This window comes from Takifugu rubripes, chromosome 8 (genome assembly GCF_901000725.2).
Source record: "Takifugu rubripes chromosome 8, fTakRub1.2, whole genome shotgun sequence".
Lineage (NCBI taxonomy): Eukaryota > Metazoa > Chordata > Actinopteri > Tetraodontiformes > Tetraodontidae > Takifugu > Takifugu rubripes.
Window position 1 is genome coordinate 14196245 of NC_042292.1, and position 26362 is coordinate 14222606.

General features: G+C 45.4%; 5 protein-coding genes and 4 non-coding genes across 16 annotated transcripts in view; 7 read left to right on the forward strand and 2 right to left on the reverse strand.

Moving 5' to 3' along the window:
• adisspb (adipose secreted signaling protein b) overlaps positions 1-7837 on the reverse strand; it is a 55973-nt gene extending 48136 nt beyond the window's left edge. The window contains exon 1 of one of the 2 annotated variants that reach the window (XM_029839804.1): positions 7785-7837. The gene's annotated coding sequence lies outside the window, so the exon portion shown is untranslated. The remainder of the gene's footprint in view (positions 1-7784) is intronic. The other variant, XM_029839805.1, reaches the window with a different exon arrangement.
• trnan-guu (transfer RNA asparagine (anticodon GUU)) lies at positions 548-621 on the forward strand. Its single transcript has one exon. It is a non-coding gene; the product is annotated as a tRNA-Asn (tRNA).
• intu (inturned planar cell polarity protein) lies at positions 1639-13561 on the forward strand. Of its 4 annotated transcripts, none has more exons than XM_029839803.1 (17): positions 1639-1889; positions 4173-4747; positions 5255-5340; positions 7774-7980; positions 9244-9362; positions 9669-9758; positions 9853-9930; positions 10016-10199; positions 10659-10712; positions 11176-11238; positions 11322-11540; positions 11690-11782; positions 11876-12241; positions 12388-12482; positions 12562-12751; positions 12833-12975; positions 13177-13561. In XM_029839803.1, the coding sequence occupies exons 2-17, from the start codon at positions 4399-4401 to the stop codon at positions 13286-13288; spliced, it is 2448 nt and encodes an 815-aa protein (XP_029695663.1). In that variant the 5' UTR covers positions 1639-1889; positions 4173-4398; the 3' UTR covers positions 13289-13561. The 4 variants fall into 4 exon arrangements, with proteins under 4 accessions (XP_029695663.1, XP_011617627.2, XP_011617628.2 ...); XM_011619325.2 differs by lacking the exon at positions 1639-1889 and adding an exon at positions 2844-3216; XM_011619326.2 differs by lacking the exon at positions 1639-1889 and adding an exon at positions 3278-3827 and having other exon boundaries at positions 7774-7854.
• On the forward strand, positions 2463-2678 carry LOC115250881 (small nucleolar RNA U3). Its single transcript, XR_003889444.1, has one exon. It is a non-coding gene; the product is annotated as a small nucleolar RNA U3 (small nucleolar RNA).
• Positions 5405-5478, forward strand: trnan-guu (transfer RNA asparagine (anticodon GUU)). Its single transcript has one exon. It is a non-coding gene; the product is annotated as a tRNA-Asn (tRNA).
• On the forward strand, positions 5710-5783 carry trnan-guu (transfer RNA asparagine (anticodon GUU)). The gene has a single exon. It is a non-coding gene; the product is annotated as a tRNA-Asn (tRNA).
• Positions 13532-15721, reverse strand: ino80b (INO80 complex subunit B). The gene is made up of 7 exons (XM_011619322.2): positions 15660-15721; positions 15455-15525; positions 15073-15198; positions 14784-14964; positions 14560-14711; positions 14273-14445; positions 13532-14195 (listed from the first exon to the last, which is right to left on the reverse strand). The coding sequence occupies exons 3-7, from the start codon at positions 15110-15112 to the stop codon at positions 13731-13733; spliced, it is 1011 nt and encodes a 336-aa protein (XP_011617624.1). The 5' UTR covers positions 15113-15198; positions 15455-15525; positions 15660-15721; the 3' UTR covers positions 13532-13730.
• Positions 15722-15889: 168 nt separating this feature from the next.
• On the forward strand, positions 15890-21307 carry aadat (aminoadipate aminotransferase). Its single transcript, XM_003978030.3, has 14 exons — positions 15890-16026; positions 16388-16458; positions 16692-16860; positions 16961-17093; positions 17167-17241; positions 17318-17527; positions 17593-17658; positions 18599-18681; positions 18984-19080; positions 19373-19434; positions 19536-19600; positions 19998-20104; positions 20176-20277; positions 20355-21307. Exons 2-14 carry the CDS (start codon positions 16392-16394, stop codon positions 20394-20396), a joined length of 1278 nt encoding a protein of 425 aa, XP_003978079.1. The 5' UTR covers positions 15890-16026; positions 16388-16391; the 3' UTR covers positions 20397-21307.
• A 447-nt stretch (positions 21308-21754) lies between these two features.
• Positions 21755-26125, forward strand: mfap3l (microfibril associated protein 3 like). Of its 4 annotated transcripts, XM_029839628.1 has the most exons (5): positions 21755-21909; positions 21992-22130; positions 22884-23275; positions 24401-25188; positions 25231-26125. In XM_029839628.1, the coding sequence occupies exons 3-5, from the start codon at positions 22981-22983 to the stop codon at positions 25345-25347; spliced, it is 1200 nt and encodes a 399-aa protein (XP_029695488.1). In that variant the 5' UTR covers positions 21755-21909; positions 21992-22130; positions 22884-22980; the 3' UTR covers positions 25348-26125. The 4 variants fall into 4 exon arrangements, with proteins under 4 accessions (XP_029695488.1, XP_011617630.2, XP_003978092.2 ...); XM_011619328.2 differs by having other exon boundaries at positions 21756-21909; positions 21992-22249; positions 24401-26125; XM_003978043.3 differs by having other exon boundaries at positions 21757-21909; positions 24401-26125.
• Positions 26126-26362: the final 237 nt, after the last annotated feature.

Consider the following 26362-nt stretch of genomic DNA (forward strand, 5'->3'; position numbering starts at 1 on the left):
ACTGACTTCAAACAGTTTTTAATGATGTTTGACACTTAGCATAGTTGAGAGTAATAAACTAATACAATCCCTGCAACATCTTACATTTAAAGGAGAGCGGGCACTCCTTTGAGGACAGCCATGTACAGGTACTGGCCAGAGAAGACCACTGGTTTGAGAGGGGTGTCAAGGAAACCATCCATGTCAAATTGGAAAAACCTTACTTAAACGCAGGTGGTGGGCTAAGGCACTTCCTATCACCCACATACAATGCAGTCCTCCACTCCTTCCAAAAACAAACCCAACGTTCACACCATTTCAGGAGACCTGATGACTCACCACCTTGTGAGCCAGCAGACAAAGGGGAGACACCTCAACTGAAACTAGGTGAACGACCCTGCCAACGACTCCCGGGTGACCACCCAGATCATTAGCACATATAAGTTCTGTTCCAATTTGACACTGGATTCATACGTCTTGTTCCAATTTCACATAGGATTCATACTATATGCTGGGTAATGTGTGCATGCCTGCGTGGAGGATGGGTGACTAGTAGCAGCCGCACAAGGTCTCTGTGGCGCAATCGGTTAGCGCGTTCGGCTGTTAACCGAAAGGTTGGTGGTTCGAGCCCACCCAGGGACGGCCGTTTTAATCTAGAAGGCATTTTGCATCAGAATCTTCCAGGAAATTCAGAATGAAGACCCACTTCACTATACATTCAGCATTAAGAAGTTGAAAACCGTCCCTTGGCGGGTCTGAACCAACAACCTTTCGGTCAATGTGCGCACGAGCCCATTGCACCCCAGAGACGAATGAAGCAGCTGAAAGTGGACGTGGCCTACATCTAAAGAGACAACAGAAATCCGAGAAGTCGTGCGTAGCTTCTATTTTCAAATCATGCTCGAAAAACATACATGCATTTCTCTGGTTTGAATCACAGAAAAGCAGATTTGGAGATGCCAAAAAACATCCACTGGTGGGCTTGAACCCCCAGAATAATTTAGAAGGCAAACTGTGTTGAAATTAGCCCTCTTCTTCAAAACTGACTTCAAACAGTTTTTAATGATGTTTGAGCATAGGTGCATCATAGCTGCATCCAGGATGTTCAAGGTGTGGAGCTGTACATCCAGACAGGCACCAAAAGAAAGTTAAAAGAAAGGCTGCACCTGTCAGTACAACACCCAATGCCCAAAATGCGTGTTCGCAGTGGCAGATCTGTCCTCTAGTCAGGTGCCCATGCTGGTTACTGTACCACAGGCAAGGTAATGGTGGCATCCAGGAAATGCACCACAGACTTGCTGTAACAAAAGTGCTATACATTTAGAAACGTGCAGATCAACCCTGAATAACTGTCACAGAAAACATTAAAGTACTTTAGACACACAATTGAAAACTGAAAACTGAAAGAAACATGAAAAAAGTCAGTCAATAAGTAACATCTCCAAATACGCAAAGAACGACGACAGTGACTAAAAACAAACACAACTCGTACGCATCCATTACTGAACTTGGATAGTGTACTTCCAGTTGAAAATGGATCACCCCGGCACTGCAGTGCTGCACAATGTAGACGTTTGGTGCATGACTGAAAAGGTCTTGACAGAAAGTCACTTCTCCGCTGTTACTACAATAACCAGAATGCCTTGCACTCATAGTACAGGAAACATCAACCAACCTAAACCCCTCATAATCATAACGTTAATTTCAACACCGTGGAGCTTTTCTAACAGGCACTAGAATGAAGAAGTACACCGGGGTGACGTGGACAGTATTACCATTTTCCTCCTAACCAGTCAGGACAGCCGGCAGGACGACCAAACTAGGCCAAGCTGGTTTAGTTACGATAACCAAGTCTTGCAACTGCTGACTGAATGCTACCATCAGCCATGGAGTGGCCTTTGAAATATCGTGTGAGTAATTTAATGATATAATATTGATTATTCCAAAGAGTTGCAGTTCTAGCTATTAACCGGAAGATGGCAATGGATGACCACTGACAACACTACTGATAATGCAAGAACACGTTTGATTTCTGTTAAATAACGTGCTACTGTGAATGATTTCATTGTTATTTACACACAGAAATACATAAACGCAGCTTTAAACGTGATCCCACCCGCGTGAGTGTTATCGTTTAAAGCCGACTGTTTCGTGCCAAACACGAAAAATAAGGGGGAATTCGCAAGATGCATTGTGGGTATTCCGTAGAAAGCTACCTTTTCTGTTATTTCATCATTCGTAATGAGCTTTAAATGAAAAAAATTAACATGTTTAGCCAGAGTATTTTTATGTTTTACTGCATTTGTCTTTCAAAATACATATGTACATATTTTCAGGTTTTCGTCGACTTGATGGTGTCAAAAAGTCAAATTTTCGCCATTGGAATACCCATTGATCCTCCTGCGTAGTCTTGTTAATTATGTACCATGACAGAGAAAGGTATCCTGGACATACTTGTCATTAGACCGAACGACAGAGTAACTAAGACTATACTTTCAGGGATCATTTCTATAGTTTGTAACTTGAGGAATGAGTTTCTAAAGTGTTGGTCTCGCTAACCACGATGAAGAGCTGCTGATACTCTTTCTTGAGCGCGAAGCGAGCGGAGAATCCTGATTCTTTCATGTGTTCTCCGCTTTTGATGACCGTTCAGCGTCTCCTTCCGGGGACTTTGAGGGGAGGAGTATGATCAGAGTGGTTATTATCATTATCAAAAAAAAAAAGATCAAATTACTTCTCTAAATGGTTACATTTAAAGGCAGCCAGGCTCAATTCTTTATTTTAAGTACGTGCGTCTGTGTTTCCATTTACGTGATTGTACGACTGATAAAGTAACTGCTTTGTCGTAAAGAGCAGGCTTACAGAGGTTTTTCTCAGTACATGTGACAGGTAGGCGGGTTTTCCTCCACCTGCCAGTAAGACCACTGGAAGAAATTCAGGCGCTCAGTCGAGATGTCCTTTTTCCAGTTTCTGTTACAACTGGAGATTTTCTTTTCGCGTTTCTGCATTTCTTCGTACACTTGAACGGGACTGGAGGGATTTATACGCGCAACACGCACATCAACCACTGAGATTTTCAGTGCATTTACCACCAGAACCCGGGAAAAATACCAAAGCTGTTGCACATGAAGAAAAAAAAGATGACCCGCAGATGATGTTTAACATTTCTATTGACGGCAGCTCTCTCTCTGAAAATTTGGATGAGTTCGACTCTATTCGCAGTGTTCTTCTTTACAGGTTAGTGAATCCAGAAACGACGCTGTCAACAAATCCCAACGCTGCATCCATTTATTTACGCATGTTGCAAACTCAGCATGTTGTCAGGAGCTGGATTGTTTCTGAATACCACGGCGGATTTGAAAACCCGCAAGGAGGCAGAAATAATGACTAAACACAATAAACACGCATGCGTGCATTTTTAAACTTCGACATTCAATTCCTATATATATATTAAAAGTACAGCTCTGGGGCTTATTTCTTTCTTCAGAGAAGTAAACTTGACGCTTTTTCATCTCGACCCACGCCACAGACCAAAATACTCCGAAAGCTTCGGCGTTGTCAGAGGCAACGCTGACGTCTACCAATGAGATGGAGGACGCTGCACCACGTGATTACGCCGAGCGGCTCCACGAGCTGACAACATGGCGTTTGTAAATTGTCGCACGTTCGTAAAACTTACGGCTAGGGGAAAAAGGCCGAGCTTTGTTGGGAATTAAAACATCTCAAGGGTAAATGGCCTCCTCGAAGATTCAGCTGGACACCGAAAAAACTCTGCCTCAAACGATGGAAGACACCGCCGATGTTAGCGACTGCGAATCTTCATCGAGTTTCCTCTCCGAATGTTCATCGTAAGATAATTCGATGTCGAAATTCGATTTAAGAAACCAGGTTTCCTCGCAGTGTATTTAAAATGATTTGTCATGCGGGTAAAGTTCCATTTAACTCGTCTGGTTGGTTGCAATACGACGTCTGAGAGGGGATTTAGACTGTTTACTTTACTAATAAGATTAATGCACAGTTAGATTGTGAAGTCAGAATAAATGTAATACCATAAATTGCAGTGTGGCGTTGCTCCTGGTTCAGCGGTTACTCCATATTTACTCCAACAGTTAATTAGTTTCTATGACCAAGCTAAATTAATGCAAAGTTATTATAATGAAGATAATTATTACAATAATCTTTCTTTCTTGCAGTGATTTGGAGCCAGAATGGCTGGATGACATCCAGCAGAACGGTGAACTCTTCTACCTGGAGCTAAGTGAGGGTGAAGAGGAGGCTGCATTGGCCCAAGCCAATGCTGTGGCCACAAACCATGTTCGTTTTAGTGAAACTGAGGCAGAAATCAACTCAGAGAAAAACAAAAAACATCAATGTAGCTCACGGACCAAAAAAGAACCTACGCTTAAAAAGTTAGCCAGAATGCTGAGGAGAAAACAACGGACTTCCCAACGGAGAGAAGGTAAAGAGAACCCTACTTTATCACATCCACCATCCATCCTGAAGAACCAGCCGAGTCAGAGGCAGGGCGTGACAGTTCAGCAACAGCATCGGAAGGATGTGTGTGTCTACCTGAACCCCAAACGTCTCGGTTCATCACCACTAAAGTCAGAGAAGGGAGGACTGCTGGAAGCACTGCTGGGGGTGATACACCATCCCTCCTGGGGCAGTGGACAAATGTGCACTGCAGTGGAGGGAAAAGAGGAACGCTTAATGGTTCATGGTCTAATTCCCAACAGTCCAGCTATAAAGTGCAGCAGAATACTCATTGGTAAGTGCATTAATTCATCACTTATGTCCTAAAACACTTGGTCATTTGTTGCTTTTTAAAATTTGAACTTTTGAATAGTGTATTCTCCAGCAAAACCTACAAACTCTAATTCAAAAACAAAGTAATTGTGGTTTTGCTTCCCCACAAATCACTTGAGTTAATGTTTATAAAAGCTATTAGGTGGTGGACCTGCATGCTTAAACAAAGCGTCAAAATACCTAAAAAATAACTCAGTTACTGAGGTTGTTGTCCCACTCCACACAAGCTAATGAAGCTATTTCGTGCACACAATTAATGCTTTGACTGATTACAGAGTTGATGTTTGATCACACCAAAGAGAAGTATCAAATATTGAACAAATGCAGCTGTTTACATCTAAGAGAAATATTTACAAAGTTTCCTTCATTTTCCACCCATCAAATATAATTATAGGTTTCGTCTCAGAAAAGTGTGCTTGATTCGTTATGGATATATGACATAACTCCCTTTTTTGTATGCGGTATTCAGGCGACGTGCTTGTGGCGGTGGATGACATTGATGTTACCACAGAAAACATTGAAAGAGTGTTATCCTGCATTCCTGGACCGACACAGGTTAGTGTGTGACTGCTGGGTAACGTGTGCTTGTCTGTGTAGGGGATGTGCCCTCAGCCACTCAGTCTCTGTGGCGCAATTGGTTAGCGCGTTCGGCTGTTAACCGAAAGGTTGGTGGTTCGAGCCCACCCAGGGACGTTTGTTTTGATCTAGAAGGAAGCAATCACATACTCTCTGTTCCAATTTGACATCGAATTCAAATGTCCCTGTCCAATTTGACGTTGGTTTCCAGCCAATTGCATAAGTTTTGCTCAAACTCACACTGACTATTCGTCCCTCTTTTTGGCGCGGACCAACACAGGTTAGCGTGTGACTGCTGGGTAATGTGTGCATGCCACGTGGATTGGTGCTGTTTACCATGCACTCATGGTCTCTGTGGCGCAATCGGTTAGCGCGTTCGGCTGTTAACCGAAAGGTTGGTGGTTCGAGTCCACCCAGGGACGTTTGTTTTGATCTAAAGGCATTTCGCATCAAAATCTTCTGGTATTTTCAGAATGAAAACCCATTCGAATGATATGTTGAGCAGTAAGAATTTAAAAACTGTCAGTGAGTGGGTCTGAAACAACTTCCTGCCTGAGCCAATTGTGCCAGAGATGAATGAAGCAGCTCAAAGTGGACGTGGCCTACACCTAAAGGGACAATAGAAAACCCTGAATCCTAAAAGTCGTGTGTAGCTTTTATTTTCAAATCATACTCGAAAAACATACATGCATTTCTCTGGTTTGAATCACAGAAAAGCGGATTTGGAGATGCCAAAAAACGTCCACTGGTGGGCTTGAACCCCACAGAAAAATTTAGAAGGCAAACTGTGTTGAAATTAGCCCTCTTCTTTAAAACTGACTTCAAACAGTTTTTAATGACGTTTGACACTTAGCATAGTGGAGAGTAGTAAACTAATACAATCCCCGCAACATCAGTAGAAGGTTTCTTGGAGTGTGATTTGAAAAGAAAAGCTACGCCCTTACTGTAATTGAGAGCAGAATCACTGTAGCTAATCTTAGAGTTGTAGGCTTTTGAGTTTCAAGATTCTGAACTCTTCCTGTTTAGACCACATCCTGTTTAGACCACACCCACTTTGCAGGAGTCTCTATGGGGCTCATTCGCTCACAACAGTCGGTTTTCTGCACCAATCTCTTCGCCGATCACATACGTCCCGTTCCAATTTCACATTAGATTCATAGGTCCCTGTCCAATGTGATGTTGGTTTCCAGCCAATTGTATACATTTTGATCAAACTCACATTGACTTTTCTTCCCCAACATTGGCACAATCGACTAGCGCGTTCGACTGTTTATCAAAAGGTTGGTGGTCGATCCCACCCAGGGATGGTATTTGGTGTCTCCAAATCTACTTTTATGCGTATCAACCCACAGAAAGGCATGTACATATGTTGAATCTGTGATCGCAAGGATGTGAAAACGTTTTAATGGAGCAATGGCGTACTAAATTTTTAAAGAGAAAGTAGTTGGAAGTATCTGTGTGCCTATCAGGTATCATGAACCCTTCTGTCTCTTCATTCAAGGGACACATTATATTTAATAAAGCCAAACCACTGTGGCTGTCTTGATATGCAGCTCTCTGAATTCTTGTTTATGCCTGTTGTTGTTCTGAGGAGTTTTTAGGGTCCAGACCCTGCTTGCACAGACCAACATTCCCTGCGGTCATTATTTTGAATTCAGTCTCGTCAGTTTCCGGGCAGATGTTTCCCTCTCTGTTGGTCACTGTGTCTAATAAAGCCAGAGAAAATTAGAGAGAAAGATGGTGATGAGCGACAGAACGCCATCCATTCCTGGCCTCATTCCAACAGTTCCTCATGTGAATTCACTTCTGATCGAGCCTTTCAGTTGACTGACCCCCCCCCCCCCCGCACTACTACCCAGCTCCGCTTTAATAATGGCTCTAAAATTGGCTGGAATGGCTGGCAGCCCAGACGCAGGCGCCTTCTCAAAAGGCGGGTGGCCTGTGGTTAATGCTCATCGACCATAGTAGAAATTTCAGACGGTGATTTTTGGAAGGGGAAACTGCAGCTTGGACATTTTTTGGACCGAGGAATATGATCTTTTCCCAAAACTTAAGTAGGTGTTATTTGATCTGATTGGGCAAACTTTAAATGTAGCGACCACCATATCCTATATTTCCCTTCAGCATACCAAAGGTAGATGCAGATACAAAGAGCTGAATTATTTCTCAATTTAAAAAACATACGGGTTATCTTATGGAACATCTTATAGTATCTGTAGATATAGAAGTGGATTTCTACAGGTCCCTGATGGTTTAAGGACAGATATTAACAGAACCTTCACTATTCTGTCTCCTCCGTAATGGAAAAAACCCTATTTTAAAATAGCAAAAGTCTTCAGTGATGTCATTTCTCTACTGGCTAAAAAACCTATACATGGCATAGAAAGCTGTGTTAAAATTTGTTTTTTGCAGGTGAGGTTGACCTTGGAGTCCGTGGTGGATGGAAACAGCCTAAGCGATGCGTCCCTTCGTAAGGCAAAGGCCAGTCCACCGGTGAGTCAGCTGGTGCGTCTCTTGTGGGGGGGGGACACGGCTGAACTTCAGATGTCCATCGGGCACGTCCCACACGTCGCCATGTACCTCTCACTTAAGCTGGACTCGGTGTCATCGAAGGAAGAGGTCAGTTTATACCTATGTGCGTTAGTTCCTTGTGGTTCTTTCCATTACGCCCAGTGTGTTTTTTAGCTATTAATAGCATATGTGAGGGGGTGTGGCTGAAAGATCAACACATCCCAGTGGTTTTTGTGTTCCAATCAGCATGTTTATTTAGCTGTCTCTGGTCTGAAGTATCGATGGTTTATATTTTAGCATAATGGAAATCTTGACTGAGCAAAAACACACTGTTCCAGAGCAACTAATCTTTTAGTTTAGGCTTAGGATTCAGGGGATTATATTATATTGCTTCCTGGGTAGGCCACGCCCCCTTTGCATGAGGCTCTGTGATGCAATAGGCTAGCTTGTTGGCTGTTAACTGAAAGGTTGGTGGTTCAAGTCCACCCAGGGAAGTGTAGCTTTTGTGCTACACAACATAAAATCCATTTGGTAAACATGCAGTGAAAAAAAAAAAGAGTTATAGAAATATCAAGTCCAACAAAACTGCAACTTTGGATGCATTTAGCGTTTAATTTTCAGTCAGCCCGCGCCTCGTCTCAGTCACACTCAACACGGTTGGCTTGTTCCAAAGTGGTAATCACACACTGTGTGTTTTGCTCTTCCAAGACGCAAAGTATTCATTTCCTGACCATCATCCCTGGATTGTAATTACTGCCCGCTCAATGATTTTGGGATGGTTGTACCGGTAATTTATGGCTGCGCAGTCTGCATATCTGGAAGCCAGATCTTTGTGTTTTCTCCTCTGAGAGTATGGGTTCACATCAAATCAGCCAGCAGTTGATTTTGTAAATGACAGCGTATGGGAGAGTTTGCCTTTGATATTTTAGCTCCCTGATTGCAGGGTAGAATCATAGTATCGGTCATAGTATTTTAAACTTTATTTTGACTTTCTGTGTACTAAAGTGCCTTACTGTGATAACTGAGTTCTTTTGTGTCTCTGTTGTGGTTACTGAGACTAAAGGAGGCCTATTTATTTGTGTATTCCCTCAGTCTTTGTGCTGTTCTTATTTTCACCAGAAATACTAATATCCCCAAACAAATAGTAGCCAAATATATATATATAGATAGATAGATAGATAGATATAGATATAGATATAGATATAGATATAGATATATATAGATATAGATATAGATATATTAATGGGGTGGATAAAAATGACGGATTGATCGGTTATTTTACCAGGATATATTTACAATTTACATTTTTCTGTTAAATAGTTTACAACTCGTAGTCTAAATGGAAATATATCCTCTTGTTTTTGTTGACAGGAGGAGATTTGGTACCAGTATCCAGTGTCTGACGCGTCCGTCCAGCTGAAAGGAGTGAGAGGAATCTTCCTGACGCTGTGTGACATGTTGGAGAACGTCACGGGAGGGCAAATCATCAGGTAAGGGAAGAAAAATACATTTTTCCTGCTCTGCGATTTCAAAGTAAATGACCAAACAGGGTTTAGTCCATCACCCGAAACCTCACGACTAACTTGAAAATGGAAAATGTGCACATTTTGGTTTGGTGCTTACTGGTTCGCTGGAGCTGCGGCTCCTACCTCAGGAATAACAGCCGCCCGCGGAATGATTGCAGTTGTCTTGTCTTCATCGGGGACCGGAGATTTAAATCACCCATCCTCTTCATCCACAGCTATAAAATATGATTTAATGTTTACAGTTAAATACACGCTTCACCATGTGTTTAGTTCTTCTCTCCTGCTGGGGAAGCATCTGGTGCATGTGGGCTACCGGAAGGAAAACAGCAACCTGCTGGTCATCGGGCTTCCTGCAGAGAGGTACGCAGATCCCCCTCCGTCCTATAAATGAAATAAACAAACAGAGCAGGACTTGATAGAATAGGATGGGACATTGTTCCACTTCTGTCTCTAGGGTTCCTCTGCTGTATCTTCAGACAGTGGTGGGAGATCTAGTCCGGACATTGAAAGTGATGTACGGCTCTTTAGATGGGTGAGTGAGGCCGATTTCAAGGTGGAAGTAAAATATGAGGGATGCTGATTTAAGTTTCTAACTTTTTGATCAACTTTCTTCACAGTGCATTCTGTAATGAAGAACACGCACCCAAGCTGGACCATTTCTTCTGCCTGTTCTTCCAGCAGCTCATCCAGCCATCCCGTTTAAGGGACGGTTCCTCGGCCCCACATCCTGGCGCCTCAGGGGCCCTTTTTCTCGATGGATTGCCAGCAGTTCAGTGGCTGCCACTGCCTCCAGAAATCAAGGTGCAGTCAAAAATATGTGCTAGAATTTAATAACTGACAATGTCATTTATATTATAAAATATCCAGTATTAATAGACTTCTTTTGTATCCGACACTAATACAGCTTTGCTGCCCTCTAGTGTTCACAGTTGATGTCTAATAAATGCACAAAAACGTTATAGAATAGTTAAATAAATTGTAAATTCAGAAAAACATTCTATAAATGATTATTATTATTATTTTCAATAACACAACAGTTAAGTTACCATAGATAAATTCTAATCAGACATAATTCTGCACCTCATTTTTTGCTCTCCTTTGTACATTGAGGTTAATCATGATGTATAAGAGACACATTTGCTTAAAATGTGATTTATGATTGTAATTATTATATCATACTTTGTCTTCTTTGCTCTAAAATAGCAGGTTATTATATATTTACATCCTGTCAGGTTCATATTTGATTGATTCTGCCCACAGATGGAGGTGGACACTGTTCTCTCTGACTTTGAGTCATCAGATTTTGGGGAAATGGTAAGAAATGATGGAAATTATGGAAATAATGGTCTGACCAGTTTAATAAGTTTACACCAAACACAAAAAAAGTCTAACATCTAAACTTATGGTCAAACAATGGTCAGTAATTATTTTAATGACATCCTTACTGTGGTGAGTGCACATACATGTTAACAGAGATGAACCCCTACTCTGTCTGGGCAAGGAAAGGTCAGGTTACTTTTAGAGTGTGTATTTTTAGCGGCATCTGGCCTATCTTTCGTACAGTATGTGCTGTGTTTAGATTTCACTCAGCAGGATTGGGTGGGGGAGTCCAGGAAGTTAAAACAAGTTTTTCAAATCAATATATCTTCAAAACATTAAACATAACCTGCTGTCAAAGCTTTCAGGTGTATCTGATCCGGCCTCAGTGAGCTGCTACCTTTGTGTATTTAATGTATGTGTGAGAATGTTTTAACGTTTCTGTATAATTGTCTAACAGTCTGAGGACTTCTTTGGACTGAGGCGGATGTATGTAATCCTGGGCTCCTGTTTGTTCTACAGGGTAGGTCCCCCGTCATTACAACCATCTTATAGTATAAAAATGCCCTTTTTTTTAACGGTCTCAGCTGTAAATTCCTCTTCCAGTCATACTTAATTGCCAACCACCTTCCTAAAGAGGACCTGCTGGATGTGTGCCTGTACTGTCAGCACTACTGCCTGTTGCCTCTGGCGGCTGAACAGCGTGTGGGTCAGCTGGTCATCTGGAGGGAGGTGTTTCCCCAACACAGAGTTAGCAAAGACGCCAGCACAGCGCCGGGCTACCGCCAGCCTCCGGGACGACACTTCCTCCTGATAGTGGGGCTGGTACGGAGAGTAGACAATCTGTCTAACCCAAATTATTACACACTCAGGGGGCTTTATTACATGCCAGTGAATGTATATTTCTGATATCTTGATGCTTTATGCTGTGCCGGTGACATTGTCCTTGCTTGCGTGTGTGTTTGTCGCCACAGAGACACTTCATGCAGTGTGTGCTGTTGGAAGCTGGCGGTTGTGCCTCACCTGCTCCAGCATCTGCTGGACCAGATTGCATTTATATAGATCAGGTTCAATTGTATTTAAAACCTGCCTAATGCGTCACATTTCAACGGCCTGTAGAATGTATGTTGACCTCATTTCTCGTGTTTGGTCACATTAAGGCGAAGGCCACCCTGCTGCAGCTGGAGGCGCTGGAGTCGGGCATAGAAGAGCGTCTGAACGCTCCGCCCGCTCCCTGCCTCTCCTGCGCCGACTGGTTCCTGCCGTCGGCCGCAACCCGTGACAGCCTGGCCTCGTCCTCCCCCGTCTTCAGTAAACTAACAGGGGCGGTTAAAGGGGCCTCGGACTCCAGGGGTCGCGGCCTCTTCGGGGACAGGTCGCGGAGGTTCAGCCCACAGAGGGGCCTGTCCGACAGCGGGAGCGAGGGACAGGGGGATGCTGGGTTGGGATCCACGCCAGAGTCACCGAGGAAGCCAGGCGGGCGACGCAACTCGCTGGGGTCCGACGGCGGCGGAGGCCTCTTTAAGGTAAACGTCTAGATTCCTGTAGCTGTAGTTCACCATTGGTTGTGCTTTGAACTGAAGGAACGTTTTTATATTTCCTGTGGATACAAAAATTCTTATTTTATTCCTTTAAGTGTAGATTTGACTTGATCCCTCCACGTTTGATTCAGATACCCAGGATGAAGCACCCAAACCCCTTCTACCTGGGCACCCTAAGGAAGACCCTGACAGAAAGAGAGACCGAGGAGATGTACAACACTAACAAGTGAGCCATAACAGGCCTTCCAATGTTACATGTAAAGGACGGCGGGCCGAGGACACTCTTGTCTTTTTTTTGGGGACAGGCTGACCTCGGGGGCAGAGAACACCTTGTTCCACTACGTTCTCATGGAGACCGTCCAGGGCATCTTCATCACTCCAACTCACAGGGAGGTGGCTCAGCTCAGTGGCTCCATTCACCCGCAGCTCATCCACAACTTCCACCACTGCTGCCTCTCCATACGGGCCGCCTTTCAGCAGAGCCTCCCAGCCACAGTAAGTCGCCATTAAATAGATGGACGGCAGTAAAACTGGCCGCCGTAGTGACGAGGACCGGCCGTCACGTTTGTCCCTCAGGGTCGACGGGCTGCTGACCGACCCCGGGCCGGCGGATGGGGCCTGGGTCCTATAAAGGAACACGGGGTTCTTTTCCAGTGTAAACCTGAGAACTGGACCGACCAGAGAAAACCTGCTCCCACCATGACTTACTGGGTGATAGGGTATGTTAGATTCCCCTTTAGATTGTTTCATAGAATTTATCTGAAATGGGTAGAGATGTAACCATTCAGGAAACCTGGCGTCAGTGGAGGAATGCAGTGATGCAGCTTGAACAGATTATTGTGTGTTCTCCTCAGCGAGTATTTAAGAAGCCATTTTTCCCTGCTTTCCGCTTTTATTCAATTACAAATGTTGCCTTTCAGGCGGATGTTGTTGGAGCCTGTCCCTCAGGAGTTCTACGTTTGTTTCCATGACTCCGTGGCAGAGGTTCCTGTCGAGATGGCCTTCAGACTCTCCTTCGGCCTGGCCTTGTAATGAACTCTATTGCTCCGTGTCCTCGGGGTACATCGGTGGATGCGCGCCATATTTTGATAAGCTGTTGGAGCATCAAGTGCCCTGACCTCAGTACCTCAGATACAATGTGTAGAGGCAAGAGCTGCAGCTGTTGTTGACGGAGCACATATCCCTGTATTGATATTTACATGTATACGCGGCGTTTAAAAAGGCCTTTCATTTCACTTAAGATGTGCAATTTTGTAAGAAATGCGGGACATTTAAAATAAACCTCTTCCTTTTTAATTCACCAAAGCAGTTCAACTATGTTTTTAAACCAGAAAAAGTCCAAACAATCTTTTGCAACAGAGGGAGCGACGTGATTCCAAAGTCTGGATCGGAAATCGTTAAAGCTCCAAGTAGATCGTCCTCATACGTGTCCATGTCGTGTAAATATTCACGAGCCTTTCAAAGAAAAACCCTTTTAAGCTGCGCTCTGTACCAGCAGCAGGTTCTTCTTGTAGCAGTCCAGGCTGCAGAGTGGAACCCCCGTCTTTGAGCACGAGTACTTTTTGAGGTTGGTGCAGCCACCGACGCCACAGCTCATCGACGGTGCCGGTGTTGGACGGGGAGGGGCCGGGGCTGGAGCGGGGACTCCCGCGGGGAAGGAGACAGCCATGCCGTGAGCAGAGTCGCTGTAGCGGATCATAGGACAGTGACTCTGCTTAGACTTCCTCTCTTTCATGCTTTTGATCTTGGCCTTGCTGGTTTTTGTCAGCCTCTCGATCGTCTGGTTCTTGTTCTCCTCGGCCTTCTTGGCGGCCTGCAGCCGTCTCTTTCGGGCACGCTCCTCACGTTTCTGCATCATCTCTGCAGTCATTTCCTTCTCCTTGTAGCCCATTGGGAGCTCCAGGAGTGGCTGGCTCTGCTGCTTGTGTAACAGTGCTTTCTAAACACAAAAACCACAGGGATTATTACTTTACAGGCAAATAAGGCTCTTTTATTTGCTGCCTATCTTATTTTTACCTGTCTGGCTGTGAGCAGAGACTCATCCACCTTCTTCTTCAACTCTCCATTGTCATCAAGCTCTCCCTTTTCCAGAGCATCGAGCCATCGCTCCTCCTCATCGACGGGGCCGCCCAACATGGAGTCCGAGTCCATGTCTGGCATTGGGGACGTGGCCAGGTTGCTGTCTTCATCTAATGCAGAAAATTATGTAAAATTAAAGCTTAAACTAAAACATTAAGGCCAGCAATTGTAATTATTCTTCGACAGAAACATCTGCACCAGATGCCGTTTAAGTCGGAACTTACCCAGCCAGGCCCTGTACTGCTCCAAGGGCACGGAGGGCTCATCGTCGTCATCCTCATTGTCATCGTCTTCATCAGCATCAATGTCATTATGAATAATCATCAAGGGAGAGGGAGGACAAGCAACTCCAGGATGGACAGTGAAGGTGGGAACGCTGATGGACATAAAGTCAACAAGTGACCAAATGTTTAAGGCGCCGCTGAGCCCAGGCAGAAAGATGTCTCACCTCTTGGTGCCCAATGTCTGTCCTCCAAGCTTGATCTTGAGTCGCAGCTGTGGCGGAGGGCGAGGCACCATGACAGGCTCGGGCTCCGGGGCCTCGGGGAAGCTGTGGTGCTTCCTCTTGTGCTTCTTGTGTTTTTTGTGCTTCCGCTTATGAACACTGTGCAAATTAGGGTTGCCTTCACCTGCACAGGATGAGAGTAAAATACAGAAAAACAGTGAATTTATTTACCAGGTGCTGTTTAGCCAACAATAGTTTACAGGTGGACCATGCTGATCAGGTATATACTCACTGAGAAACCTGGGGTGAATCATGTCTTTTCTTTTCCCCATCGAAATTACAATGTTATAAAAAGGTCTGTTGTGGTCTGCAGATTTACATAGCAACAGCAGTCTGTTGCTCTTACCGAATAGGGCGTCTGTAATCAAATAATAATATGTTAAAATAATAACACAATCTTTACTATCTATTAACAACGTATTTAAGTTGCTATTCTAGTTAAATAGCCAGGCCTCTGATTAAAAAAAACATCAATATATTGAGAAATAACGACTCAAGCGGACAAAGGATAATTAGACAACATTAACCTCAGAAGAGAACTAAATGAATAGGAATAGAATTTGTAAACCCAGGACGAGCATCGGGACATTGTATTCCATCAAAAAGTCGGTTACCTTTCAACTTTAACGTTGCCCTACTCGGTTCGGAAGTCGCTGTTTGCTAGCATGTGCGCAAAGTCCCGAAGCTGATTTTGAAAATACCAGAAAAACAGTTGAGATTCCAATTCTAGCGTAAAATGTTGGAAAGCGATTACATTTCTGTTTTTATTTGTTGAAAATATGACATTTTTGTGTGCTATAAAGCTTTATGCTTAGCTACCTCTGCGAACGCTAACAACACGGATGTTCTTCTTCTATTTTTGCCGGTAAACTTTAAAGGGTGTTCGATTCATGGCGACTGCCCTCTAGTGGGAATATACAGGACCTACCCGCTGTGATACATCGGTCAGAATTTGTGGGAATTTCGTATTTATAGCTGCATTAAACAGCCATTTTCTACCAACTCCGACTAAATAGACTGAGCAAATTTACTTGGGCAAATCAGTATTTCTTGTGTCGCTGGTTTCGGTTAAACCTTGGGTAGTGTTGTTAAACCCAGCGACGCGGCAGATGACGTAAGGGGACCGCGGTGTTTCAGGACATACAACAACCAGAATCCCCCGGGGCTCCGAGCCGAGCCGTGCAAGGTCAGTAGGAAGTGGACTGGTTGACTTAATCACCTGCTGCTTTTTTAAAAAGTGTGAAATTGTTCGATATATTTCAGTTCACCTCTTATGTATGTAAGAACCGAGCGGCCACAGTTTGCGCTCCGTGTTGGCTAAATACTAGCAGCTGTCTCGTGACTGTGATGTCTGCCGGTTTACGTCTGCCGGTTTGTTGTTTTAAACCAAGCGCCTGACTACAAATCTGATTTCTAAGCCTACGCTTTTTATGGAAAAACTGTATACCATCACCCTGACGGCGTGCGTGGACGACGACAGGTGCCCGCCGGTCAGAGACGCGCTCGGAAACACGCGGGTCTTCATTTAGGATTTGCTAATCTTGCAGAATCATGAATTACGCCAGATTCCTGACGGCTGTCAGTGCTGCCAGAAAACCTTCGGCCATCAGGGTCCTGAGTGAGTTTTTCATCTGTCTGTTAAAGCTCAGCGTGTGTTATCTGTGCACTGTACAGGCATGCATGTGCACAAGAGTTTTTCAGCTGCTATTTTTCCACATTATTTGTTGTTCCCTGCAAATGTGATTAATTTTTGGGTTTCAGCACCCGCTCGCTGCAAAGGCTTTTTTTAAAATCTTTCAACCTTATTATTTTGTGTTTCTTTCTCGTCTCTTTTGCACCGACCCTGCAAAGCCGAGCTGCAGCAGCGCTCGCCGCCCTCCCTCATCTCTTTGGCAGGAGGAGCCCCCAACCCCAACACATTCCCCTTCCGGTCGGCGACCATTGAGCTGAAGAATGGAGAGAATGTTACTTTCAGTGAAGTGACGTTGAAGAGGGCCCTGCAGTACTCTGCTTCCAATGGGTAAGAGACTCGAGTAGTGGAAGAAAAGTTAAACAATTAAATGCTTCGAATAAAATCTAGATGAAGAAAATGATAACAATGTCTGCCTGCCCTCATCTAGAGTACCTGAGCTGCTGGTGTGGATGAAGAACCTGCAGAAGAACCTCCACAACCCACCCACAGCCAGCCTCACCCCTGAGAATGGACAGATGGACATGTGTGTGACCACAGGAAGCCAGGAGGGGCTCTGTAAGGTATCTGAGACCTTGATGCCACCAACCCGTTTCCTGTCCCTCTCTTTCTTCACTTTATTCCCCCCTGTTTTAGGTGTTCGAGATGCTGGTCAACCCGGGTGACAACGTTCTCCTGGACGCCCCGACATATTCTGGCACACTTGCGGCGGTGAGATGACCTCATTCTACACCGGTGGACACACGCCGATCATTCTCCTAACGTGGCGTGACTTCCTCCTCCGCAGCTCCAGCCTCTCGGTTGCAACTTAATAAACGTTCCCAGCGACCATCACGGCATGATACCGTCAGCCCTGAAGGAGATTCTGTCTCGCTGGGATCCACTTGAGGTCCACAAGCCCAGCAGCACCGCTCCTAAAGTCCTGTACACCATCCCCAATGGAGGGAACCCCACTGGTGCTTCCATGACGACAGAAAGGAAGCAGGAAGTGTATAAGGTCATCTTAATTCCGCCTTAATGTGACATTTTAATTGCACCCTAATTGAACCCTTTTTTCTACAGCTGGCCCAGCAGTACGACATGCTCATCATCGAGGATGACCCGTACTACTTCCTGCAGTTTGACAAGGTACAAAAGACTTCTTACCGTACTTTCACAACCACAAGGCGCACCGTATTATAGGGCGCACCTTCAATTAACGGCCTATTTTAGAACTATTTTCATACACAGGGCGCACCGTGTTATAAGGCGCGTAGCATAGAAACTGCGTAGTGCCTGTGGTTTCATGACGCATTCAGTAGATCGAGCTGCGCTAAAAGGAATGTCAATAAAACAGTCAGATAAGTCAAACCGGCGTTCTCACAACTCCATTCACTCCCAAAATGAAGTGACGGTAGTGTTTTTGCGTAACACAGTTCGTTTAATAACAGCGAGTTATAACAGGCAGTGCAACATTTTTATCCCAAGTGGATAGTGGAGTTTAATAAATCTTCGATTTAGTGCAACATTTTTATCACGTAGTACCGTTGCGGTAAATCAAACGTTAGTGCAAACACAATATACGGTAACTCCAACTCTCGAAGTAGTGCAAAGCGATAGCAATAGCAATATAACAATAGCAATATAACAACGTTGTTCAAACCTTTACCTGGCGCAGGTCGTCTTGTTGCTACCTCCACTTCCGCACCATTGATTCGTTCACGTTAAATTCTCTTGCCGCTGCTCTATTTCCGTGTTCAACTGCGTGACTGATAGCCTTCAGTTTGAACTCTGCGTCGTAAGCGCGTCTCTTGCAAGGAGCCATTTTGGGGTCTTTACAGACAGAAATGGTTTGGGACTGAACTAGAATTCCTATTTATCGCTCTTACTGCTGTTACTTCGGCCACGCCTGCTGACTACAGTAGCCGCCATTAACCAATATTACCGTAATCCATACAAAAGGCGCACCGGGTCAAAAGGCGTACCGTCGATTTTTTTTTTTTAGAAAATTCTAGGCTTTTAGGTGCGCCTAACAGTCGTGAAAATACGGTACTTTGGTGTCTGATATAGATCTCTGTGTTTCTGGTAGCCGTGGGCGCCCTCCTTTCTCTCCATGGACGTAGACGGGAGAATCATCAGGACAGATTCTTTCTCTAAAATCCTGTCTTCAGGGTGAGAGCTGGTGTTTATATTTAGCTCACAGCATGTCCTTGTGTGGTAAAACACTGTTTCGTGCTGTGTTTGTAGGATCTGCATTCGTGCTTTTCCTGTTAGTTCACTGCTAAAATGGTGCAATAATGCTTATTAAACTGCTGGCAAATTCATATTATGGCAGAATAAATATCAATTCTATTCAATTTGAAACGCTACCCAGCCTAACAAACACTGCTAATAGTCTAAACTTGCGTATTTTACCTACACACACACACATATTCCACTGTAACCAGTTTGCTACTCTGCGTGTTATGTTTCAGGCTGAGGATTGGATTCGTGACCGGGCCCAAACCACTGGTGGACAGGGTGGTGCTGCACATCCAGGCCTCTACAATGCACACAAGTACCTTCACACAGGTGCCTTCCCCTCGCCTCCGCCACCGTCCGCGGCATATATCGCTGCAGATGTTGCGGTTTTCATTTTATTGACCGAGGTCAAATGTGCTCATTTTAAGTGCGGAGACATGAAACGCGCCGCAGCGCCGGCTGTTTTTGGTATCGTGGAGCCAGTGACTCATTCTAGACAGGCATTGCCATGCAGGAAGGGTGTGTGTTTTCCACAGGGTGCGTCGATCCGCTGTAGGAGGATGTGCTTCAGTTTGTCCTCTCTGGCATGTTTAATCTTGTCTTCACGCCTCTTCTCTTTCAGCTCATGGTGTCCCAGCTGCTGCACAGCTGGGGGCAAGAAGGCTTTTTGCAGCACATAGATGGGTGTGTTCCCTCTCTGCAATGCTCAACAGTTTGGAACATCCAGCTGTACCATTTTCCATTGCAGTTCAAGTGCTTGAAACGTGTCCTGTTTTTCCTCGCAGGGTTATTGAATTTTATAGGTCACAACGCGATGCCATGATCTTCTCTGCAGAAAAGTGGCTCAAAGGTCAAAAGTCACACACTCTCGTTACTTGGCTTCGATGCAGTCAGTCTTGGGCTTTTTTGTTCCTGAAAACACATTTTAGCTGTCATAAAATTCATAATTGTAATATTTTTATGAGACTAAACACATTTTCCTGTTTGTCTAGATGAAGTCTTTTATCAAAATGCACAGTAAATTTAACACTGTAGCGCAGTAAGCTGTTGAAGTAGAACATTTTTAAACGATTAAAAAGTGCTTAAAATTTGAGAATAATGTCGCCGCCCAGTGGTCACGTCACATATTTTACATTTTACGGTACTTTTAGCTCAAATTTCCATGCAAGCAGGAACAAAACCACCTGTGAGAAAGACATAAAGTGTTTCTGAGTAACAAAACCCATATGTTATTTTTCTGTGTGCAGATTTGGCCGAGTGGCACGCTCCCTCGGCTGGCATGTTCCTGTGGATCAGGCTGAAGGGAGTCTCTGACACCCAGCAGCTCATAATGAAGAAAGCTTTGGCGAAAGAGGTGAGAAAACGGACGCGTAGCTCAGTTTCACCTGCTGACTCACAGTTAACCTGTTTCGATGTGTGTTGAAGGTGCTGCTGGTTCCGGGAGGCGTCTTCATGATCAATAGTAACGAGCCGTGTCCGTACGTCAGAGCTGCCTTTTCTCTCTCCACACCAGACCAGATTGATGAGGTACACACACACACACACACAAACACACACACACACTGCTCATATTCTAATTTTATATTTTACAAATCTTTTAACAGGGTTTCCGAAGACTGTCGTCTCTCATCAAAGAAGCCTTGTGATCAAATATTTATTTAAAAAGTAGAAAACTATTTTTCTAATATGTATATTGTGTTTTATTATATGCTGCTTGGGCTGAATAAGAAGTCGTTGTGGGACTTCCCTTATCTTGAAAGAGAATTTTCTTGTTTTTATGTGATTAAAAAAAGCAAAAATCATCCCTCCCTCTCTGTCTTGGTTTTGACAAATCGCTCCCTGGTTTCCAGCTCACAGCAGCACGACCCGCTTTTCAGACGAGAGGGGAGAAGACAACGGACTGTGCACGTACACAGTAAAGATGTGCATTTTTCACAGTTCTAAGAGTAACTTTGTAAGCTGTGAAGACGGTGTTGCTGTCAAATGGTCAGCCATCAGGAACGCTGCTGCTTCTTTTACATCTTTTCTTCTTGACAGTCTTCGTAACTGTCCTAACTTCCTTTCGGGTGTCTTTCCTCTGATGGATTCCTTTGGACACATGGAGGACAATGTAACCGTCTTTCCCCCCCCTAACATCACGTGCAGTCCTGCCCCAGGGACCCTTGGACCCACTCTTCCTAAACAGGGTAGTTGATGGCAGAAAGGGTCGGTCCCTGGTAATCTCAACAGCACGAGTGCTGAGCTTAACAGGATCCATGCGTCGGTGGCAACACTTGTCCTTTGTACAGACTTTCCCTGCTGGGCCGATGTGCCTCGCTGGGTGGACGGAGCCCTCGGTGTGTTTGTGTAGAGGATCACAGGTTTAAAAACAGGTTTTGGGGGGGGGGGGGGGGGGATTGTTAAGTCTGAAGTAATCATTTTCAGATCCAGTTTAATGTTTGGCAAAGGAATAAAATGAGTTTGCATGACTGCCATTTAAAGAAAACCATGAAATGTTTGTTTGTCTGAACTTTCGTTTCAAAGTAAACAATAAAACCACTATTTTTACGCAGTCCTTTATAGAGCTAAAAAGTGGATGGTTGAGATGAGGCTTTGTTACAGTTTTGATTTCACGGTCAGTCTAGGGGAATTTGCTCCTGATGTTTTGTCTATTTTCATAAGCAAGGATCAGTTCCACTCACGGTTAGATGTGTCAAATTTATACAGTATATGTGACACATGTACCCTCAGATTCTTTATCGCAGATTGGCTTCTTAAAAGGTCAATTTTAAGCGATCAAATGGAAGTATAACAGCAGGGCTCAGTCCAATCACAGAAGTAAAGGTTTTCCTGGTAACCTTCAAACAGCAGACTCTTATAAAATATGTATAGAACCACAAAGGCTAATTAATGTTTAACTCCATAGCGATACATTACCACAAACAGCCGGTTCCACCCATCAGCGATGCTGCTGGGCGACTGTGGCATTCTGGGTAGTGTAGTTCTACCTTGATTTGAGCGGAGCCATATATCCGCAGCTGTTTGTTGTTGTAGAAACAAGGAGACACATTTGCTCCGTCCGAATCTGGCTGGAAGGAAAAGAAGTGCCGAAAGGGTCGATATATGCTTTAAAATCATTAGAGGCACATCAAGATCAGCGGTGCCGTCAGCATCGTTAACGTAAAGCGCATCATCCCAATTTTGCTGCCCCTTGTGGTCGTGTTTTTTATTTTTGCTCACATTTATTTCATTTTTTTGCCAGTGTACACTAGCACCTCGGTAGCAGAAGTCCAGAGAGAAGTGATCCATTGCGGAGGAGGAGGAGGAGGATGGAGAGGAAGAGTCGGCGGCCAGTGTTCGACTGTGGCGCTTCTCCCCAAACAGCTGCAACCAAGCGTGATGTGAGGGTTTAAATGGGGGTTTTGGTGGACGTTCCATGTTCGTTTCTGCGGGTTTTAGTCAACGATTAGCAGCTTACGTCGACGCTGAGTCGGATGTTAGCGTCGGTCTCCCGGCGGAGGTAACATCTTTCGGGCTAAATGCGGATTTTTAACTGCCTACTATCTGGATCCAGTTTTGTGGGGGAAGTATGTTTGCTTTACTGTCGTTTGCGCGTAAATTGCTTCTCAATAGATCTAAAAGAAAGGCCTAGGGGAAGTTACGTGACATATTATAATTATTATTACCTTCCAGGACATAGTCGGGTCCTGCGCCCGCACTGACCAAATGCTGTCATCCGAATTGGCACCAAGTTAGAAAATATTCTGTCAACAGTGACTTTTTCTTATGAGTTGTACGTGGACCACATATTTTGTATGATTCCGAGCTCTGGACCGACTCATTAAAGCGTGCGATGCGTTTTGAAAAGGGTCGAACCAGGAATTAGACGGCACCCGCCCGGGGCTCCGTTATGTTAAGCGGCGGCTTTGTTCTCACGCAGTAGATCGAGTTAGTATAAGTTAATGTATAGTTCAAGCTAGAATGACAAACTACAGGTGTAGGTCAAAAACCCAAAGTTTAAAAATAGCTTGACCTAAATACGAGAACTTGGCTGAAGCTTTGAATAAATGATAACCAATGGAACTCAATCGTGTGGTGGGGAAAGAGCTTGTTTGGACACAGATTCACTTGTCCGTCCTATTTTCTACCTTCAGTGGGATGTTTGATGCCACAGAGCTGAAGTCCAAACTGCCTTATACAATCAGGAGATAGCTGCTCATCAGGAATGACGACACCTTCATCCTCGGCGTGATGCACCGTCCGTTTGTGAAAATGCACCTGGCCGCCACTTCCGGTTTTCTGCTCCTGGCATCTCTGATGGCCTCCTGCACCTCCGGGGCCTTGGCGGAGAGCAGGGATGGAAACGGCACACAGAACGGCACCGCGGCAGGCGGCGGGTTCGTCCCGTTAGCGTTCACAAAGGTGAACCAGATAATCGCTCGAGAGGGAAGCTGCGTCCTGATCGACTGCAACGTCACCGGGGAGCCGCTCCCCAGCTTCCAGTGGTTCAACTCCCACGGAGAGCGCCTGGACACGGAGTCAGAGGGTGAGCCGCCTTGCAGTTGTGACTTTAAACCTCTTTTTCTGCTCGCCGGCGCACCAAAATTTAATTAGCAACAAACCCAGAGGCGGGTCAGGTTAGATATAAATGGAGCTTTTCAGGTGGTTTATAACTCAGAGTACATCATATATGTGTGATCCCAGGAAAAGCTGCCTGGTGAAATGGTGGATTTTGGCGTAACTGTTTGTGACCTTTGACAGGCGTTGGCTGAATTCCTAATGAGTGCAACTTAAGAAGAGAGTGACAAAGTGGCTGTTGTTCCTGATGGATACAGACACTGTATTGTATCTATGGATTTCTTTTCCTCTTGGCTGGCTCAAGCTAGATTGAGGAAAAGTATTTTGAAGACTGGTTTTTCTACCAGGCGCTCAGTCTGAGCAGCAAGAATCCGGGGCTGGTTTTGCTGTTGGGGCCTGTTGGGACCTGTGGGAGCATGGGTGGTGTGTTGGGAGGGGGGGAGTGAGGGTCACCTGATCCAGCAGAGGAGGCATGTTAGAAGCCTTGTAAGGTTTTGTTTTCTCAACTGCCCTCCACGTCATGGTGGGTCTTGAGCTGAGCACCTTCTGCTTCTCAGCCCAGCCCTCAGCAGACTGAGCCACCGCCACCTCGTAAAGTGACGGTGACATTTCAGCGCGTCTCTTTCGGGCTTTGCGCATTGAAGCAGTTAAAGAAACCAGTTGTAAATGATGATTGTTGCCCTCAGAAGGCAGAATTGTTCAGCGGAATCATTGAAGCGGCTGCTGACCTCATGTCACTCAAAGATGGCTAATATATGTCTCCCCCAGCAATATGTTGATTTCTCCCTTTGAACCAGACTAAACCAGCCAGCCCAACAACCTGGCCTTAGATAAGAGCTGATAACCAGAGCAAATACGGAAGGTAAACAAACGGGACCGCAGACTTGCTACACACACATGTGTAGGTGGGCGGAGTTTGTAGTCGTCTAATTTCAGCAGTGCATTTTCTGGACCGTGTGAACTTTATTCTCTATTTTATTTTCACCACAAAAGCCGATCAATTGGAAATAAAGTTGGAGAACATCCAGCAAGTTGTTTTTTTTCCCCCTTACAGCCTAGCTTAACTCATTTGGACGTATCCGTCTTTTCGTAGGTGGAAAGTGGTCTCTGCTGGACAGCGGCATTCTCAATATTACCACCATCGAGTTCGCAGACCGTGGGAAGTACACCTGCATGGCGTCCAACGTGCACGGCAGCTCCAACTGCACGGTGACGCTGCGCGTGGTCTTCACCAACGGCGACATGGGCGTGTACTACATGGTGGTGTGCCTGGTCACCTTCACCATCATCATGGCCCTGAACGTCACACGCCTCTGCATGATGAGCAGCCACCTGAAGAAGACGGAGAAAGCCATCAACGAATTCTTCCGTACGGAGGGCGCCGAGAAGCTCCAGAAGGCCTTCGAGATCGCCAAGCGGATCCCCATCATCACCTCGGCCAAGACGCTGGAGCTGGCCAAGGTGACGCAGTTCAAGACGATGGAGTTCGCGCGGTACATCGAGGAGCTGGCGCGCAGCATCCCGCTGCCGCCCCTCATCATGAACTGCCGCAACTTCATGGAGGAGATCCTGGAGGTGGTGGGCGTGGAGGACATGAGGCACACGTTCCTCAGGCAGGTGCCCGTGGGAGGGGTCGGCAGGGCCATCGGGGCCAGGGACGTCTTCGCCATCCTGCAGGCGGGGGAGCAGAGCCACGAGAGGGAGCGCAGCGACTCGCCCGCCGCCGACTCCGACAATTCCTCCGTCCAGGAGCAGCCTCAGCACATCGCCATCCAGGTTTCGGTGCACCCTCAGCTGGCCGCCGGGGGCTGCTGCGGCATCGAAGCCCCGCCTCAGCCGGAGACGGCCCGCCCCTCGCCGGAAGGTTCCAACCCCCCGCCGGAAGGTTCCAACCCCCCGCCGGAAGGTTCCAACGCCCCGCAGGCGACCCCTGAGCATCAGGTAGAGGAAGAGCAGGAGGCGACGCAGGCCGAACCCGAACCGACGGACAGGGCCGACGGCGCCCCCTCCTGCCACGTGATCTACGAGAGCCACGTGTGAGGTGACACCACCCAGGAGAACTTCTTCTCCTCGTGCTATGCATTTCAATCCGACAAGAAACCACCATTTCCGTTCGTTCCCTAAAAGGAACGACCTATAAAAGCTCAAGGTTGGTCTCCTTTTTCTTCCCTCATCCTGGACTTTCACACTTGAATGTAGATGGGGGGGTGGGGGGGGCAAATCAGCCTTCCTGTAAGAAGCAACTGGACACAATGCACCATTTCCCAGGCTTTCCTAACTCAGATTGTTGTTATGGAAGAGGTCCACTGGGATGTCAGTTTTCCATCTGCGGTGCAAAGGACTTAGTTCACTCTAGAAGCTGCTGCTTCTTATTAGAACCAGGAAAGTTCAGCTTCCTTCATCGGCTCAAGAATTCCCAACCAGCTGGGACGGCAGTTTGTACCGCTCTGGTAGCAATTAATGCTGGATTAGGGGGGAGAAAAGATCCAAGTTGGCATTTCATGATTGTAAGACTACATTTTCTCTAAAACAAGCCAGGGAAACCTGTGTGTGCTGTAGAAGACCCCCCCCCCCGCCCTTTGTGTTTTAAATATTTCAACATTAAGTACTATTATTATCATTACCCATTGTGATGTGCTTTATTTTAACCTGACTTCACTTCAGCGGCTTCTTTTTCCTCCTAAGTATTTGAACTGCCCTCTGTCAGAAAAACTCCCGTTTTCTTCCTTTTGCTCGGCAGAAACCAAACTGTAGATTCTGCTTCTTTGGTGCTCTTCAGATTCCTCTTTTTGTAGTGGAATAAATGTCCCAGTCACAATCCCCGTTGTTCCTTCATACACATAAAATGGTTACAACTATTGGTCCTGTAGACATAAAGAAAAACGCAACCCATTTCTGCAATTTGAATATTCTTCATTTAATTTAAAACAAAATGTAATCTTTGCCATTTGTTTTAAATGGACAATCAGAGTAATCGCACGTAAAGTTCTTCACACGACTATCGACACTATAAATTAAAACAACAGAAGGTGGGGTGAGTATGAAACCACGTTAG